This window comes from Chelonia mydas, chromosome 7 (genome assembly GCF_015237465.2).
Source record: "Chelonia mydas isolate rCheMyd1 chromosome 7, rCheMyd1.pri.v2, whole genome shotgun sequence".
NCBI lineage: Eukaryota > Metazoa > Chordata > Testudines > Cheloniidae > Chelonia > Chelonia mydas.
Genome location: NC_057853.1, coordinates 24,101,083 through 24,117,255, shown reverse-complemented (window position 1 = coordinate 24,117,255; position 16,173 = coordinate 24,101,083). Strand labels below are relative to the sequence as shown.

The 16,173-nt window shown below is 42.0% G+C and overlaps 1 protein-coding gene and 1 long non-coding RNA gene across 2 annotated transcripts; both read left to right on the top strand.

Moving 5' to 3' along the window:
- The first annotated feature begins 3,118 nt into the window (after positions 1 to 3,118).
- On the top strand, positions 3,119 to 6,607 carry LOC119566811 (protein ATP6V1FNB). Its single transcript, XM_037904805.2, has 2 exons — positions 3,119 to 3,758; positions 5,116 to 6,607. The coding sequence occupies exons 1-2, from the start codon at positions 3,302 to 3,304 to the stop codon at positions 5,232 to 5,234; spliced, it is 576 nt and encodes a 191-aa protein (XP_037760733.1). The 5' UTR covers positions 3,119 to 3,301; the 3' UTR covers positions 5,235 to 6,607.
- Positions 6,608 to 6,619: 12 nt separating this feature from the next.
- Positions 6,620 to 13,840, top strand: LOC122466603. The gene is made up of 2 exons (XR_006292246.1): positions 6,620 to 8,059; positions 12,815 to 13,840. It is a non-coding gene; the product is annotated as an uncharacterized LOC122466603 (long non-coding RNA).
- The last annotated feature ends 2,333 nt before the right edge of the window (positions 13,841 to 16,173 follow it).

Genomic DNA, 16,173 nt, shown 5'->3' with positions numbered 1-16,173 from the left:
TTTACTCCCAAAAGTCTGATGAAGCGGGCTGTAGCCCACAAAAGCTTATGCTCTAGTAATTTGTTAGTCTCTAAGGTGCCACAAGTACTCCTGTTCTTTTTGCGGATACAGACTAACACGACTGCTACTCTGAAACCTGTCATTAACAAGTGTAGATACTCCCATGGTTTTTGCGCAAAAAAGGGACGTTTTGTGCTTTTAAATGGCAAGTGTAGACATGCCCTTAGTTTACAAAACTCTTGATTTATATTTGGAGGGATGACTCCTCCATTCTCACCTATTATTTCTACTTTAGTGAATAAAACTGTTTTCTTCCCACTTCTGTCATTCACAGCTCCCTGCTTCCCAGTAGAGATGAAGGAGGAAAGAAGCTGTACAGCAGAATAAGAAATTTCTCACCTGGTAACTGTCTGTCAGCCGCTGCTCTCCTCATTCCTCCCACCCTGGTAATCTGGTAAATGACCAGAATACAAACTGAAATTTGACATCATTGTCTTAAGGTTAATGAATATAACACGTTGTTGTCTTAATGCTAATGGTTGCTGGAGAATTTCTAAAGCTTTGCAAGAACTCTTCTGGTGGCCTGACTTGAAAGTGAGGGCTTAGTTCTAGGTTTCAGAGTTCTAGAGGCACCGGAAACAACATTGGCCATCTCCAAATTCCAGAGGGGGAGCATTCCCCATTAGCGATGAATGAGGAGAAAAGCTGCTAACAAAATGATCAGGTAATAAATTTCTCATCTGGGTATACATACAAGCATGACAATAGTAATAAAAATATTGCTTAAATCTTTTGTTTAATTCTGGGTGCTATAGATTTTACTCACGAGCTATTTATCTCCCCCTATAAAATGAGAAAAGACAGGAAAATTGTATCAAAATGAAACATAGTTTGAAGTAGTACTTGAAATGTTTATATTCTATCCACAGTTCAATAGGACAATGGTAATAGCAACATCAACGGCTTACAAACAGGCTTACTTAATACTGTAGTCTTATTTACTGTGCAAACTAAACCCAAGTGCCCTCATAATGAAAAGGAATGTTTATGTTCTAAGGAATGGAAGCTACGTGTATCACTAAGTCACTGATCTTGCAGCTGACTCGATGGAAGTGTCCCTGTTCCTATGCAGAGCCCCACTGAAGTCAATGAGACTGCATGCACGCACAGCACTCTGTTGCAGATGTGGGGGCCTAAAATACATAATCATTTCAAAGTAATCTAAAAACAATAACCAGTGGCGGTGTAGGCACTTGCACAATTATGAGCTGTGTGATAACGCCGTTGCACAAATAAAACTTGCCGTCTCACATGGTTAAATGATTAAAATGAAGGAATTTGACTGAAAACGAACACTGGGCTCTTTGTAATAACATGGATTGAAGTGGGTAGCATCAACGTTTAAAACAAGTTTTTTAAAAAAACAACCAACCCTCACCTACTAGATCAGGTGTCGCAGTTTATAACAGTAAAAGACAGTCCACGTGGTGTTTGTGGGCCTTTTGTGTTTATCCTGGCTCCAGTTACACCCTTTTTTACCAAAAATTTGAAAAAATGCCAGAAGCCTAGTTTTAAAAACAATGCTGCTTCTGTAATCACGGCTGGAATACCCCGGCCTCATCAGTGGGATTTCAGGAGTGGGGGAGGGTGGGTGACCAGCCACTTTCTCCTGGAGTAAACCACACATGCAGTAGATTTGACATTGACAACACCACCAGCCTCTGCCCCTTCCTGACCAAAACAAATGGGCATTTTTTTGTTTGGCTTCATTGTATGTGGTATAATGAATGTTGTGAAAACAAAGTCTCATGTTGGTTGTAGGAGGGAACTTATTAAATGGCAAAACTCTCTCAAATGTTTTTTTATAGATGTCAAATGTCCCCTATTTGCTGTGGGTGTCTTTTTTTGTGTTGTACACAAAAGCTGTATTGTATTCTCTGCTGTGCTCTTAGGCACAACAATTTCAAAAGGGACAATTCAGCGGTTCATGAAAGTGTTATTTAAGACACTTCACTCCTTTTTTTTAATTATAGTTCACTGTGAAATTCTTGAAATTCAGGAGGAGATTTGGAACTTAATTAGTAGCTAAACTCCAGGGCCTAAATATTTCCACTTCGTTATGGGTGTGGTTGCTGTCTCACTCTGATTAAAGGATAAAAGAAAAAAGTTGCATGGATTTATTTCTCCACACAGCCTCCCTTTTCTTTTTATGCTCCCTGGAATAAGGATTCTAAAATTTTGTGATCATGAGGATTCCATTTATAGCTTTACCGGAGTCTACTGTCCACACATGTAGAATTTGTTTTAAGTATTTTTTTAAAATAGAAGATCTAGCCAGTGTGTATGTGTATTGTACTCTCTTTGGCAGGAAAATATCAGTTAGTAAGGAAAGAGATCTCCTTTACCTGTCTTCCAGTGGGACTCGATCCATGCCTGTGGCAATTGTTATAACCGGCATCATAGATACGGTCCTTCAGTGATTGGAAACTTCTATAACAAACCCAGAATCAGTCAAAACTTGCCCTGTTGTGATTTGCATTATGCACCTGGCACCGAGAGCAGGTTCCACCCAGGGCCAATGTCTAGTTCCACCAGGAAGTTAGGGGAAACCCAGAAACTCTTTTGGAGTTGATCCCAAACACAGTGAAACTGGTACTTTCTGTCGAGTTTTGCTCTGAGTTTTTGATTTGGTTCAAACCCACACAAATAAAACCCATGGAACTCAAGTTTCTCACAAATCCCTTGCACACGCACACTTGCTGGGTGCAATACTGGCCCTATTCAGGTCAGAGGGAGTTTTGCTGTTGATGTCAGTAGAATCAGGATCTAGCCCTTTGCTTTTCCCCTGCAGCACACCAAAGTGCTAATAAGATCTGCACAAGATTTCAACTGCTCCAAAGGGTGGGTTATTGTGGGGGTATTTTATGCCTGGGAGTGGACATGAATTGTAATGCTGCTGTTGCCAAGATTCACAAACTCTGCAGCCACAGGGAGCTGGTGAGTGGGTAACTAGTTCCACCTGTTGGCTGACCCCAACCTGCAGCTCATCTGGATTTTCAGCTTGAGGGGTACTAAAGGGCTCACTGACACCTCTTTAAATATTCTGTTCAATATCCAGAGAAGCTGAGACGAAGGGAGAGCGCAGTGCCCCTTCTCCTCCACTTCCTCTGAGGTGGCTGTAACTTGAGACCCTGCTCCACTGGCTCCTGCGTGCCCGTCTCCTTGGACACCAGGGGCTGCAGGAACTAACTTGTACCAAACACACAGCAGCTAGCTGCTAGCTAACCTCCTGCTCCAGGCCATGAGGGGTCTACTGACCACAAGGGACCAGCACCGCTGGAAGGAATTGATTGAGAAAGAGGCTTTTAGCAGGGTCAGCTGGAAGGTAAAGTACGGGCACAAGTTCCCCAGGCTAGAGCCCTGCAGTGGCCCCAGGAGGAAATGTATTCTACCTGCTATCTGCCCTCCCAAGGAGCAGGAGAAGAGGCTCGGTCCCCCTAGGACCCAGGAGGAGGAAACTGGCTTTAAGAAGCAGGGGGAGGGGGTAAGCCTCCCCAGGAAGCAGGAGGATAAGGGTCAGGAGCCCCTTCTTAAGGAAATGAGACCTGCCACCCCCAAGACCAAGCATCTGCTGTACCAGGGCATCTCCCAGGAAGGCCAAGGGAGGCACCTGTACCTGCAGGAGAGAAAGCTGAAGAGTCCTGAGGAGAAATTCCACTATCCAGTCCTGTCATCCTGGGAGTATGGCTGGCGCTTAGGTAAGGTGGAAGGCTGCCAAAAGAATGATTGTTTGGGTTGGAAATTTAACACTAGCTAATGTTCTTCAACCCGTTTCTTCTCTGTCTACCCCAACCCCCTGCTTCTTGGATCCAGCTGGAACACAAACAACAAAAGTAGTTAATCCAAAATGTTTCCCTCTAGTTACTAACTGATCTCTCTAGCTATGATTCAGCAAGTGCCTACACATGTGTTTAACTTTACTCGCCGGAGTCATCCCATGGATGTCAGTGGGCCTGCTCATGAGAGTAAAGTTAAGCATGTTTCTACTGCCAGGACATAATTTTCTATATCTCCTCCTCGCTTGACCCCAGTGCCTAACCGGCTGGGGTTTGTATATTAAATTTTTTTAAAGTCAGTGTGTTCAGTGTGTGGTGTGATGAAAAATGTAGCAGAACGTCAATTCTTCCATGCAGAGAGAAGGATACGAAAGGAAGGGGGCTTGAGAGAGGAGGGGGCTCGGTGTGGACCCTTTCTGTTCCTGGCTAAAATCCCAACCAGCAACAAACCCAGAAGGCAATCTGCCAAGGGCCCCAGTACAGTCTGGTCTTTTTCTGTCACTGGTGGAACACGTGCATGCATTTTGTACATTACATTTTAAAAGTATCTGATGAAAGCTTACCAAAGCTTAGGTCATTCAGAGTCAAGAGCCTCACTCTTATTAACATACCGAGTTGCAATTTTACAGGGGATCCAAATAGGGCACAATGCAACCAGTACACTATGGGGGGGGCGTTGTGCTAGGCTGAAAACCTCCTGTGAAGTTTTGGAGTTTCAGAGTAACAGCCGTGTTAGTCTGTATTCGCAAAAAGAAAAGGAGGACTTGTGGCACCTTAGAGACTAACCAATTTATTTGAGCATGAGCTTTCGTGAGCTACAGCTCACTTCATTGGAGTTGAAGGTACTCTGTGCTTTGCAGGATTGGGCCCAATATGCTGACCAAACTAAGGTCACTTCCAGCTTTGCCTCTGCCCTTTCATAATATCAGTGTAATTATCAGAGCAACAAGGTGGGCGAGGTAATATCTTTTATTGGACCAACTTCTGTTGGCGGATGAGACAAGCTTTCAAACTTACACAGAGCTCTTCTGCAGGTCTGGGGAAAGTAGTCCGAATGCTCAGACTCTGAGCACATTTCCCAGACCTGAAGAAGAGCTGTGTGTGGCTGGAAAGCTTGTCTCATCCGCCAACAGAAGTCGGTCCAATAAAAGATATTACCTTACCTGCCTGGTCTCTCCAATATCCCATGACCGACACTGCTACAACAACACCGCATACAATAATGTAATTGTCAGACTGTTTCAGACGTAAAAGCTAATCAAATGTGCTTATTTTTCAGGAGACGTTATTACTGAAATCAAGGCTCCACTTCATGCCAGGTCTGGAATTGTAAAGGATACTTTCTACATCAGAAGTGGAGTCTTCCATCATCCATCAAAAAGTGACAGGCTGTCGTGAGCTTTGGTGTTTGTTACAAACATTAGAAATGCAAAACTCCGTGCTGTTGCCAGTGTGACTGGTTTTATGTCAGATCTGCTAACTCTGTAATTATTTCCCTCTTTAATTGTTTCTGTGGGAGACCAGTTTAAGATTTCTAATTCAGAACCTGCTCTAGTCTCTGTATATTTTTAACTTTCTAATGTATTCATTTGAAACTAATTTTGTTTTATTTTCAGGCTGTCTTCTGGATTTAAATGTACCTGCAACAAAGACCCTGTAACTTTATTACTCTAAGGTAGAAAACTTTGGAGTTTTCACTTTGTTTCCTTGTCTAGGTTATCACATTAAAAAATTTAAAGAGCCCATCTACAGCTGAACAATCATAGTTCCACAGCGGTGACTTGGGCAGAACTAAACAACACAAAACCGAGTGAAATAAAATCCATTCAGTGAAAGTGATGATAAATTTCTAGGTAGTAATATGTCTAAAAGATCACTCCTTTAAATATTTTGTTTAATTTTATATAGCATCTAATATCCCCACAAATAACCTTAGCATTTGACTGAAATTTGATAGTAGCAGGAAGTCTCCTTTAATTGTTTCCAGGCCTATAAATTACTAGAGAAACTAATATTGTGGAATCCCTGATGATGAGCATGTTGGAAAACAAAACAGCACTTTACCTTGAGACAGCTGTGTATTTTTGTGGTATAAGCACAGACATGGGAGCCAGGAACACAAGTTCACCTCTTTGCTCTGATACTGATTGTGTCTCTGACTTTGGGTAAGTCATGCAACCTCTCTGCCTCAGTCTTCCTTCCCTGTGATAAGGGGAAAGCTCTTTACCTAAGTACGTTGAGGGTTGGGGTGATGCATGTTAGTCAATGCTCTGAAAAGCACTTGAAAAATGAAAAGTAGTTAACAATCTTTTGTCTTCAGAATCATCCAGTCTCATAGACCTTTGTTCTTTACCCAGTTTTTCTCTGTAGTTACTTTAGATCATTTCTTTTACCTCCTTCACCTGGTTTCCAATTTCAGTCCTTAAGCTAACCTTCAGCAACTAGTTTACAGGTCTGTCTCCTCTTCCCCTCTCCCACTGGGAGAAAGCCATAAGAGGTACCAGGGAACTTGAGGGCTGCATAGTAGAAGATGCGGAGGGGGCACCATGATGATTAATGCTGCTTCTGGTTGCATATTAACTCGACTGGATTTGTGCTCAGAAATCTTGAGATCAGCCAGGGAAGTTACACAAGGCTTCTAATCCCCCTGCTCCTCCCACACATGGCTCCACTGCCTAAATCCACCAAGCACCAGGGGTTCTCAGAGGCAAGAATAATTCTATAAAGCTGCAAAAAGAAAAGGAGTACTTGTGGCACCTTAGAGACTAACAAATAAATTTGTTAGTCTCTAAGGTGCCACAAGTACTCCTTTTCTTTTTGCGGATACAGACTAACACGGCTGCTACTCTGAAATCTATAAAGCTGGTATCCCAAACCCCACAGACGTTCACACTCCTCCTGTACACCCATCCTAGCCAGGTTTACTAGAGCTGGGTCACTTCTTCTCCTGGAGGCAGATTGAACAATCCAGTCCCAAGAAATTTCAGTTCATATTACTGGCTGCACGGAGTGTTGTTTTACAAGGTACTTTGTGACGATCACTAGGTTGTTAGGTTGAACAGAGTCTGAGGGGGATGGCACATTATGCTGTGCTAGTATGGCCCAGCTGTTGCAGGGTCTTCATCTATCTCTGCATCTGCTTTCTTTAAGAATGTGTCTGGCGATCATACTAAATCTCGGAAGATGAGGCTGAAACCTGAAGTCAAAAACTACATTTAATACTCAAAAGTAGCTGAAGAGCCTCTGAGAGCCCGGTAACTTGGAGAAAGGAGAACAGCAAATAATATTCTACAAGAAATAGTATAGTGCAGTTGTTATCCTGGGAGCCCCCGTGTGAAGTGTGGAATTCAGCATCTAACCCAAATATGCCCATGTCTCTAGAAAAAATTCATTGGTACAAAAGCCTTGAAATGTCCAACTACCTGATTCCTATTAGTAAATCTTTATTTTTTTAGAGAATTTCCCATATATTATGGCAACTCGGAAATATGAAGGCACCTTTAACAAGCATTCATTAATATGTTCTGTGAAGTTTTCTGTTCCAAGGAAAAAGTATGAATCTTCCAAGTTTTCCTGGCATTGCACATGCATTCCTGGTACTAACAGGGGAAAAAGCCCACCTCAGCATTCTTTCGGTTATTCATTGAAATGCCAGTGTTTCAGTACTGGTACCTCCTTGAGAGTCAAAGAGGAAGTAGAATGACTTGCCAAACTAATTTTTCATCATAAGTCCACACTAACAATTAATAGTCAATAGGACTCTTTTATTTTAAAAAGTTATCACAAGAGCGCCGTTGCATTACAGCATCTGTTTCTTGCCAGACATCTACTTTGTGTTGCTTCCCAAAGGATCTTTGGGAACAGGCCTTTAAATTTCATTTTGGAATTTGTCAGATTTTTAGTGTTGATTTATTTAACTAAATTGTACATTCATATTTGTATGTACTGAACTGTATCAAAAAATTTTTAAAGCTAGCACTGTTACTAATCCATTTTTACTAGGATTTAAAACTCACTTCACTCTGATTTTGCTAGGATTTAAACTTCATATTTTTCATAACAAATAGCCTAATGTATCTGACTTTTATTTTTGTTTTTAATTAAAAGGAAAAGTGTCTGTATGAGAAAGTGTCAATATTTGTGTTTGGCAGTTCTGTACCATCATTTAGCTGCTCCTTTGGAAGGCACCAGTTCTGCAAATATTTGTGCTAACCTTGAAGCAGGTGAGCAGTCCCACTGATTTCAATGGAGTGAAAGTTAAGCATGTGCAAAAGTGTCTGTAGGATCAGGGGCTATATCTGACAAAGTATAGCCTATTATTATTATTATTATCTTTTGTGTATGGGTTCACTGAAAATTGTGGTTGGTAAGATGATTGCATGGGCAAAAGGGGATGTTTTACAGGCCAATATTTATATAGTACATCACCATTAAATAGGTGTTTGTGACTTCATTGTCACAACTGATTTAAAACTGAACCTGTAACCTCTATATTTACAATTATACTTTATGTATAAGGCAACTGTACAATTATACTTTATGTATAATTATACATAAATTATAAAGTATTATAAATTATTATACTTATCATAATTTATTATAAGTTATTATACATTATTATAATTATACAATTATACTTTATGTATAATGGTGATTTTTATGGTCATAATGGAAATTAAAAGCAAGCTAGTGCCTGGAAAGGAAATTCACAGCTGCATAATAAATAATGAAAGTGTTGTTGTATTAATTAACCCTTTAGAAGTCAAACTTGATAGGATGTGCTCATTAAGGCGTTGGTGTTCAGCAGTGAGAACTCCAAATCAAAGCCCACATGTTTAAACAGAAGTTGGATATAGATTTTTGGGGTGGGGGGAGGGATGGTTTGCTGGGACTTGTGCAGTAGCATAATTACATCCATCTTTCATAACGTTTACATTCTAAATACAAAATGCCCACGGTCAGACTGGAACTCTCTGAAAACCCCATGGAGAAGTCAGGAAATACCTCAAAGTTCTCCTTCCAGAACTTCCTCTGAATTTTTCTGGTGGTGAGTGATGCTGCTTGTCAAAGCAGGGGTTTGGACTCTAGAAGAATCCAACCTTGAGATAGCGACAAGGAGGTCAGGACTATCTGAATTGAGGCCATGTGCCATTGCACTGCCTACATAGCTCCAGTGTAAACATGTGCTCAGAGCTTCACCTGCTGGCTTCTGCCTGTCTCAGAATCCCCTTGAGGAGGCTTCCACAGCCCCTGGAAGCCCCTCTCAAGACTGAATACAGATGAAGCTCAATCTGGTGATGCTCATGAGCTCTCCAGCCCCACTGAGGGTCTAGGAGAGAGAGGGTTTCTAGTCCTAAGGTGAAAAGGAGTACTTGTGGCACCTTAGAGACTAACAAATTTATCTGAGCATAAGCTTTCATGAGCTGCAGCTCACTTTATCGGATGCATGCAGTAGAAAATACAGTGGGGAGATTTTGTATACACAGAGAACATGAAACAATGGGTGTTACCATACACACTGTAATGAGAGTGATCAGGTAAGGTGAGCTATTATAAGCAGGAGAGGAAAAAAAAACTTTTGTTGTGATAATCAAGGTGGGCCATTTCCAGCAGTTGACAAGAACGTGTGAGGAATAGTCTGTAAGCAAGGATTGGCCTGTCTCCCAAGATCTGTGAGAGTGATGGGTCGTCCTTCAGGATAGGTTGTAGATCCTTGATGATGCGTTGGAGAGGTTTTAGATGGGGGCTGAAGGTGATGGCTAGTGGCGTTCTGTTGTTTTCTTTGTTGGGCCTGTCCTGTAGTAGGTGACTTCTGGGTACTCTTCTGGCTCTGTCAATCTGTTTCTTCACTTCAGCAGGTGGGTATTGTAGTTGTAAGAATGCTTGATAGAGATCTTGTAGGTGTTTGTCTCTGTCTGAGGGGTTGGAGCAAATGCGGTTGTATTGTAGAGCTTGGCTATAGACACTGGATTGTGTGGTGTGGTCTGGATGAAAGCTGGAGGCAGGTAGGTAGGAATAGCGGTCAGTAGGTTTCCGGGATAGGGTGGTGTTTATGTGACCATCGCTTATTAGCACCGCAGTGTCCAGGAAGTGGATCTCTTGTGTGGACTGGTCCAGGCTGAGGTTGATGGTGGGATGGAAATTGTTGAAATCATGGTGAAATTCCTCAAGGGCTTCTTTTCCATGTGTCCAAATGATGATGTCATCAATGTAGCGCAAGTAGAGTAGGGGCATTAGGGGATGAGAGCTGAGGAAGCGTTGTTCTAAATCAGCCATAACAATGTTGGCATACTGTGGGGCCATGCGGGTATGCATAGCAGTGCCACTGATTTGAAGGTATACATTGTCCCCAAATGTGAAATAGTTATGGGTGAGGACCAAGTCACAAAGTTCAGCCACCAGGTTTGCCGTGACATTATTGGGGATACCGTTCCTGACGGCTTGTAGTCAGTCTTTGTGTGGAATGTTGGTGTAGAGGGCTTCTGCATCCATAGTGGCCAGGATGGTGTTTTCGGGAAGATCACCAATGGATTGTAGTTTCCTCAGGAAGTTACTGGTGTCTCGAAGATAGCTGGGAGTGCTGGTAGCGTAGGGCCTGAGGAGGGAGTCTACATAGCTAGACAATCCTGTTGTCAGGGTGCCAATGCCTGAGATGATGAGGCGTCCAGGATTTCCAGGTTTATGGATCTTGGGTAGCAGATAGAATACCCCAGGTCGGAGTTCTAGGGGTGTGTCTGTGTGGATTTGTTCTTGTGCTTTTTCAGGGAGTTTCTTGAGCAGATGGTGTAGTTTCTTTTGGTAACCCTCAGTGGGATCAAAGGGTAATGGCTTGTAGAAAGTGGTGTTGGAGAGCTGCCTAGCAGCCTCTTGTTCATATTCCGACCTATTCATGATGACAACAGCACCTCCTTTGTCAGCCTTTTTGATTGATGTCAGAGTTGTTTCTGAGGCTGTGGATGGCATTGTGTTCTGCACGGCTGAGGTTATGGGGCAAATGATGCTGCTTTTCCACAATTTCAGCCCCTGCACGTCAGCGGAAGCACTCTATGTAGAAATCCAGTCTGTTGTTTTGACCCTCAGGAAGAGTTCCCCCAGAATCCATTGTTTTATGTTCTCTGTGTATATAAAATCTCCCCACTGTATTTCCTGCTGCATGCATCCGATGAAGTGAGCTGTAGCTCATGAAAGCTTATGCTCAAATAAATTGATTAGTCTCTAAGGTGCCACAAGTACTCCTTTTCTTTTTGCGAATACAGACTAACACGGCTGCTACTCTGAAACTAGTCCTATGGTGGCAGCTTGTGTGAGTCTCTCTGCATTGAGCTGAGTTTCCCACGTAATGCACTAGCATGATGCAAAAAGAAAAGGAGTACTTGTGGCACCTTAGAGACTAACCAATTTATTTGAGCATAAGCTTTCGAGAGCTACAGCTCACTACATCGGATGCATACTGTGGAAAGTGTAGAAGATCTTTTTATATACACAGAAAGCATGAAAAAATACCTCCTCCCACCCCACTCTCCTGCTGGTAAGTGGGGTGGGAGGAGGTATTTTTTCATGCTTTGTGTGTATATAAAAAGATCTTCTACACTTTCCACAGTATGCATCCGATGTAGTGAGCTGTAGCTCTCGAAAGCTTATGCTCAAATAAATTGGTTAGTCTCTAAGGTGCCACAAGTACTCCTTTTCTTTTTGCGAATACAGACTAACACGGCTGTTACTCTGAAACCTAGCATAATGCACTATTTTGGGTTCACAACACTGTAGGGGAAATGTGCTCAAAACAGTTTAATTGCGGAGGGGGGGACTTTAAATGCTGCTGAGAATATGTCAGTCAATAGGAGGTTTTTTGTTGTTTTTTTTAAACAAAACTCTTTAATAATTGGTTATGGTTAATGTATTTGTTGTCCAAGTTTGAAGTCTAAATGTCAAAATGTTTGTGCATATAACACTGTTCTCTAGTTAGGTTTGGATTACTATTTTTATTTGAGTTGTTTATTACGGTTGGTGAAGACCCAGGGTGAAGTCCTGGCCCCCAGGAAATCAATGGGAATTTTCCATTGACTTCAGTGGAGCCCAGAGTTTACCCAGAATTTATTTTCTTCGGGGTAATGAGAATTTCTGCCATTGCTCATCAATTTAAATTAAGCGGTGACTCTGGTATTTTGATTCAGCTAACAATGTAGCATGCTAAAAGTGATTCTTATCTGAACATACTCAGCAGCTATACACCATCATGGCTAGTGTATATTTCTGCAAATTGTTTCCTGTCTCACACAGAGGGGGTTGCCCTCTTAAGAATCTGTGATTCACAGCTTTATTTCCTAGCTAAGCACACTGTGGGCAATAAGAAAATAGGGCAGGAGCAAAAAATGTGCCATCTTTGGTTCTAATACTCATTTATAGCCGTTGTGGGGCTAGGGATGCTTCAAGGGATTAGCTGTACCTATTGAAGTATTGAACCTCCATGCTTGCATACAATCTATGTAAAATGTATACAAAGACGCATCTGGTGCCATAGTTGCACGCCACCTGAAAATGATATTTCAGATTAATAATCAAAATGTGTTTGCCTTTTGTGTGGTCAATTTGCATGCTGTGCTTTTGACACCTGGAGGCATAAGAAATGTGTGCTCGAGCCAAAGAGACTCCACTGCACCAGTTGGCTGGGGCAGGTTGCATTATTTGAAATGTTATAGAAATTTACCAAAGTTCCAAAATAGCCATTTGCATCAGTGCCACCAGGGGGTGCCCTACTAATATATATTACACAAATCCAAATATGTGTGTTGTGTGTAAAACAAACATGCCTGAAGAAGAAACTTGCAAATCCTGAACAGGTGGTTTATTTACAGAGGGATAATGAAAACACTAACTGCATACAGATTATGTAGAGGAAAAATATAAGTGATTCTTTGTGAATAAAGCCAGGGAAATAACTAGTGGCTTTCTCCTTTTTTTGTCGTCCTTTTCATTAGCTTGCTGACTGGAGAAAGAGTAGAGGGGACTAATAAATCCTGCATGATGAGAAAACCAAAATGAACTTCTACACATCAGATTGTACTTTACTATTTCAATACTGTATCAGCATTGTACAGGAGAAATCTGCAATATGGACCATCAATGGCTGTAGAAAGATCAATTCCTGTTTTCAGACCTACTCACTGAAGCCCTGATTCTGCAAAGCAATTATGCGTGTGCTTCGCTTTAAGTATGTGAGTAATCTCATTCATGTTTAGCAAAGCATGTGTTTAACTTCATTTGCTTAAAGTTAATAATGTAAGTGCTTGCATGCCTTGTTGAACAGGGATGAATTTGCTTGTGTACTTAAAGTTGAGCACAAGGTTGAGTGTCTTGCAGGTCTGGGAACACAGAAAAAGCGGTTTGCATGCACCTTAGCTGTGGCCCAGCTCAAACTAATGAGCCATGTTCTGTAGTGCTAGTGAGCTGCCATGCATATCATAAATACTAGTCTTGTTATGAGTTGACTGAACTCTACAAATGTGCTTTTTGAAAGGCTGATAAATGTGACCAATCAATTTCAGATTTAATTGTTGTTACATTCTAAACCAGCTCTGCAATTACCTTCACAGAGAAGGGGGAATGGGTAAAATGTAGACATGGCTAGATCAACTGCCCCTCTTTTAAACAGACACGGGGACCAGGGAGGACACTCAGTGATTTTCTGTTTCTACAGTTTTCTCATTCTCATTGGCTCTGCTGTGAAATATCACAAGAGCACCTTTGTTATGCTCACTGTTCTGCTATTTACTGAATTTGGCATCCGCCAAAAGCCATTCAGATTCAGCAGAGACTCTTATTGGCACCGACAGGCTTTGGAACAGGCCTCTGAGGCCTGCTTCTGGTGAGGTTCTTTCATCTTCTGTTTGGGAGAGTGGTTGTAAGTGTTGATTCGGTAGGACGTACTCCATTTTATGCAGTTGTTATAGCCGTGTATGTCCCAGGATATTAGAGAGACAAAGTGGTTGAGGTAAGACCTTTTATTGGACCAACTTCTGTTAGGGAAAGAGACAAGCTTTCCAGCTTATGCAGAGTTCCAATGAAAGATCTTACCTCACCCACCTTGTCTCTCAGATACTGTTTTGGCATGTGTCTGTCATTTTTAAAGCTTCCATCAGTGCTGCATTTTGAATGATTGAGTTGGTGCATGCTTGGGATATGTACAGGGCCCAACTATTTTAGTCTTTATATATAACAGGAAACTGTATAAATTGACGTCCAGGTTGTTGCCTCCTGATCTGTGCACCAAGGAGACTACATATGGACCTGATCCCACCCCCCCGCCCCCCTCACATGGAGAGGTCAGGGCAGGTGCTGCTGCAACAGCATGTCTTCCAGGATCTGCTTGGGGTAGTGGATGGGAATGGAAAGGCACGGGGCTGGTAGTAAGCTGCCCACATTGGCTGTGAAAACCTGCTCTGCCCCCAAATGGCCCTGCAGAGATTAGCATGGGGCTATATTGCCTTGTCTTCATAGATTCCAAGGCCAGAAGGCACCTTTGGGATCAGGCAGTTTGACCTCCTGCATAACACAGGCCATAGGACTTCTCTGAAATAATTCCTATATGAGCTAGAACATATCTTCTATAAAAACGCCCAAATCTGATGTTACCTTTTCTGAAGGGGCTTCTCCGTACTTCTCCCCTAAGGGGTCTCCTAGAGGCAGCTGGGGACAGTGGAGGTCCTGATGGCGTGGTTTCATTGGAACTGCATTTCCAGGGAACAGAAGGAGGTTCTAGAGAGGCTTCCATGCCTAGGGATACCTTGGGATCTACATAGCTTGGGGGCAGGCTTGCAATCCATTTGGCCAAGGGAAAAGCAGGTCCCTTTCACTGATGGGATCATGTGTGGGAAAGTCCACAAGGGGATCCTTGAAAAGCTTTCCTCCTCCCCAAATCCTCTGGGCATTCCCACAGGAGGGGGCAAGATAGCCCTGTATTCTTACAGTATTCAAGCCAATAGGAGTTGAGAGCCCTTACTCTCTCATGTGACTGGGCCCTTACAAAAGATAACAGACACATAGCTAGCAAAAGTGTTGAGTGGCCATGCCAGGAGCATGGCATCTGGCACTGCCATGCTAAGAATGAGGACAGACCATACTCCTGGAGAAGGAACAGGGCCCTGAAAGGTGAATGGAGGAAAAGGCTAGCTCATTTTAAATGTCAAAATATACTTTCCCGAGTCTGAAAGCAGATAGTTTTGATGGGAATGGATATTGTACAACTCCAGTCTCACACCTGGAATGAGGCAGCTCTGCAGGAATCACTCCTTTGTTAATATAATCTTTGCAATCCAAACTCAGGCAGTAATCCCATTGGAGACACTAGGAAATAACCTCATTGCAGACCATGGGAGTTTTTCTGGAGTCACAATTGCAGCACTGGGCTTTTAATTTTTTCTAATAAAATTTTATTTGCACTTTGTTCTTGCTCTGTTAGGATTGTTGCAGTGAAAACATAGATTTTTAGCTCCAGAAATGCCTCTTTGTTTCTCGCTCAGCCATAATATTGGTCCTGGCCTGCTGAGGAGCAAGCCTCGGGGGGCCATTTTTGAAGCTATGAAAGCTTCATTTTCTAGTGCAAAAATCCTGTTTGATCATAAAGCGCAAGCGGCCTCATTCAGCTAAAAAGCTGATGAAGCCCAAGAGAAACATATTTTGTCTACAGAATAAATCAAGAATGCTGTAAGCTTTTAAATTTTTAAAAGCTGCTTTCCGGGAGAAAAAATAGATATTCCTCCCTCTGGTGAGGAAAGTGATGTAGTACACAAAATGTTAAGCATATTAAGATACATCTGTAATATTTTCTGTTAAATTTAAAGAGTACAACACAAGAACACTGATGTCCTATTCTATAGACCTATTGAAAGATCTCATAATATTACAAACCACTGAAACTTTGAATGCCTACTTTGCTGTCACCCCAACCCCAACGGATTATTATGAATCTGCGTAATATATCTTCTCGGAGCTCTGCAACAAAACTACATCCCATCCCATCATGAACCCATCTGCATGAGCACTGTTTTGAGCATGAACATTTCTCTACAATTGCTAGAAGCTCCTCTAGACAATTGTATCTAAAGAGTGAAGTCAGGTGTCTTCATGTTTGAAGCCTGAATATTTATGACAATTTGTATGGTCTACCCCCCACCCCCCATTTTGCATCAAGAATTTTATTCAAGTTTACAACTGAAGACAAAGCATATAAAACACCTCAGTAAAATATTGTGATATTTTTGTGAGTACATTTGTCATTGCAGATATCCATTTTTGTTATCTGAGTGATACTTTATTTTCTGAAAGCCACAAAGGAAAT

Excerpts from the sequence above, each read along its gene's own strand:
- LOC119566811 (XM_037904805.2), top strand. The coding sequence starts at position 3,302 with ATGAGGGGTCTACTGACCACAAGGGACCAGCACCGCTGGAAGGAATTG. Across the intron at positions 3,759-5,115 it reads GGAGTATGGCTGGCGCTTAG|GAGACGTTATTACTGAAATC; the intron begins GTAAGGTGGAAG and ends CTTATTTTTCAG.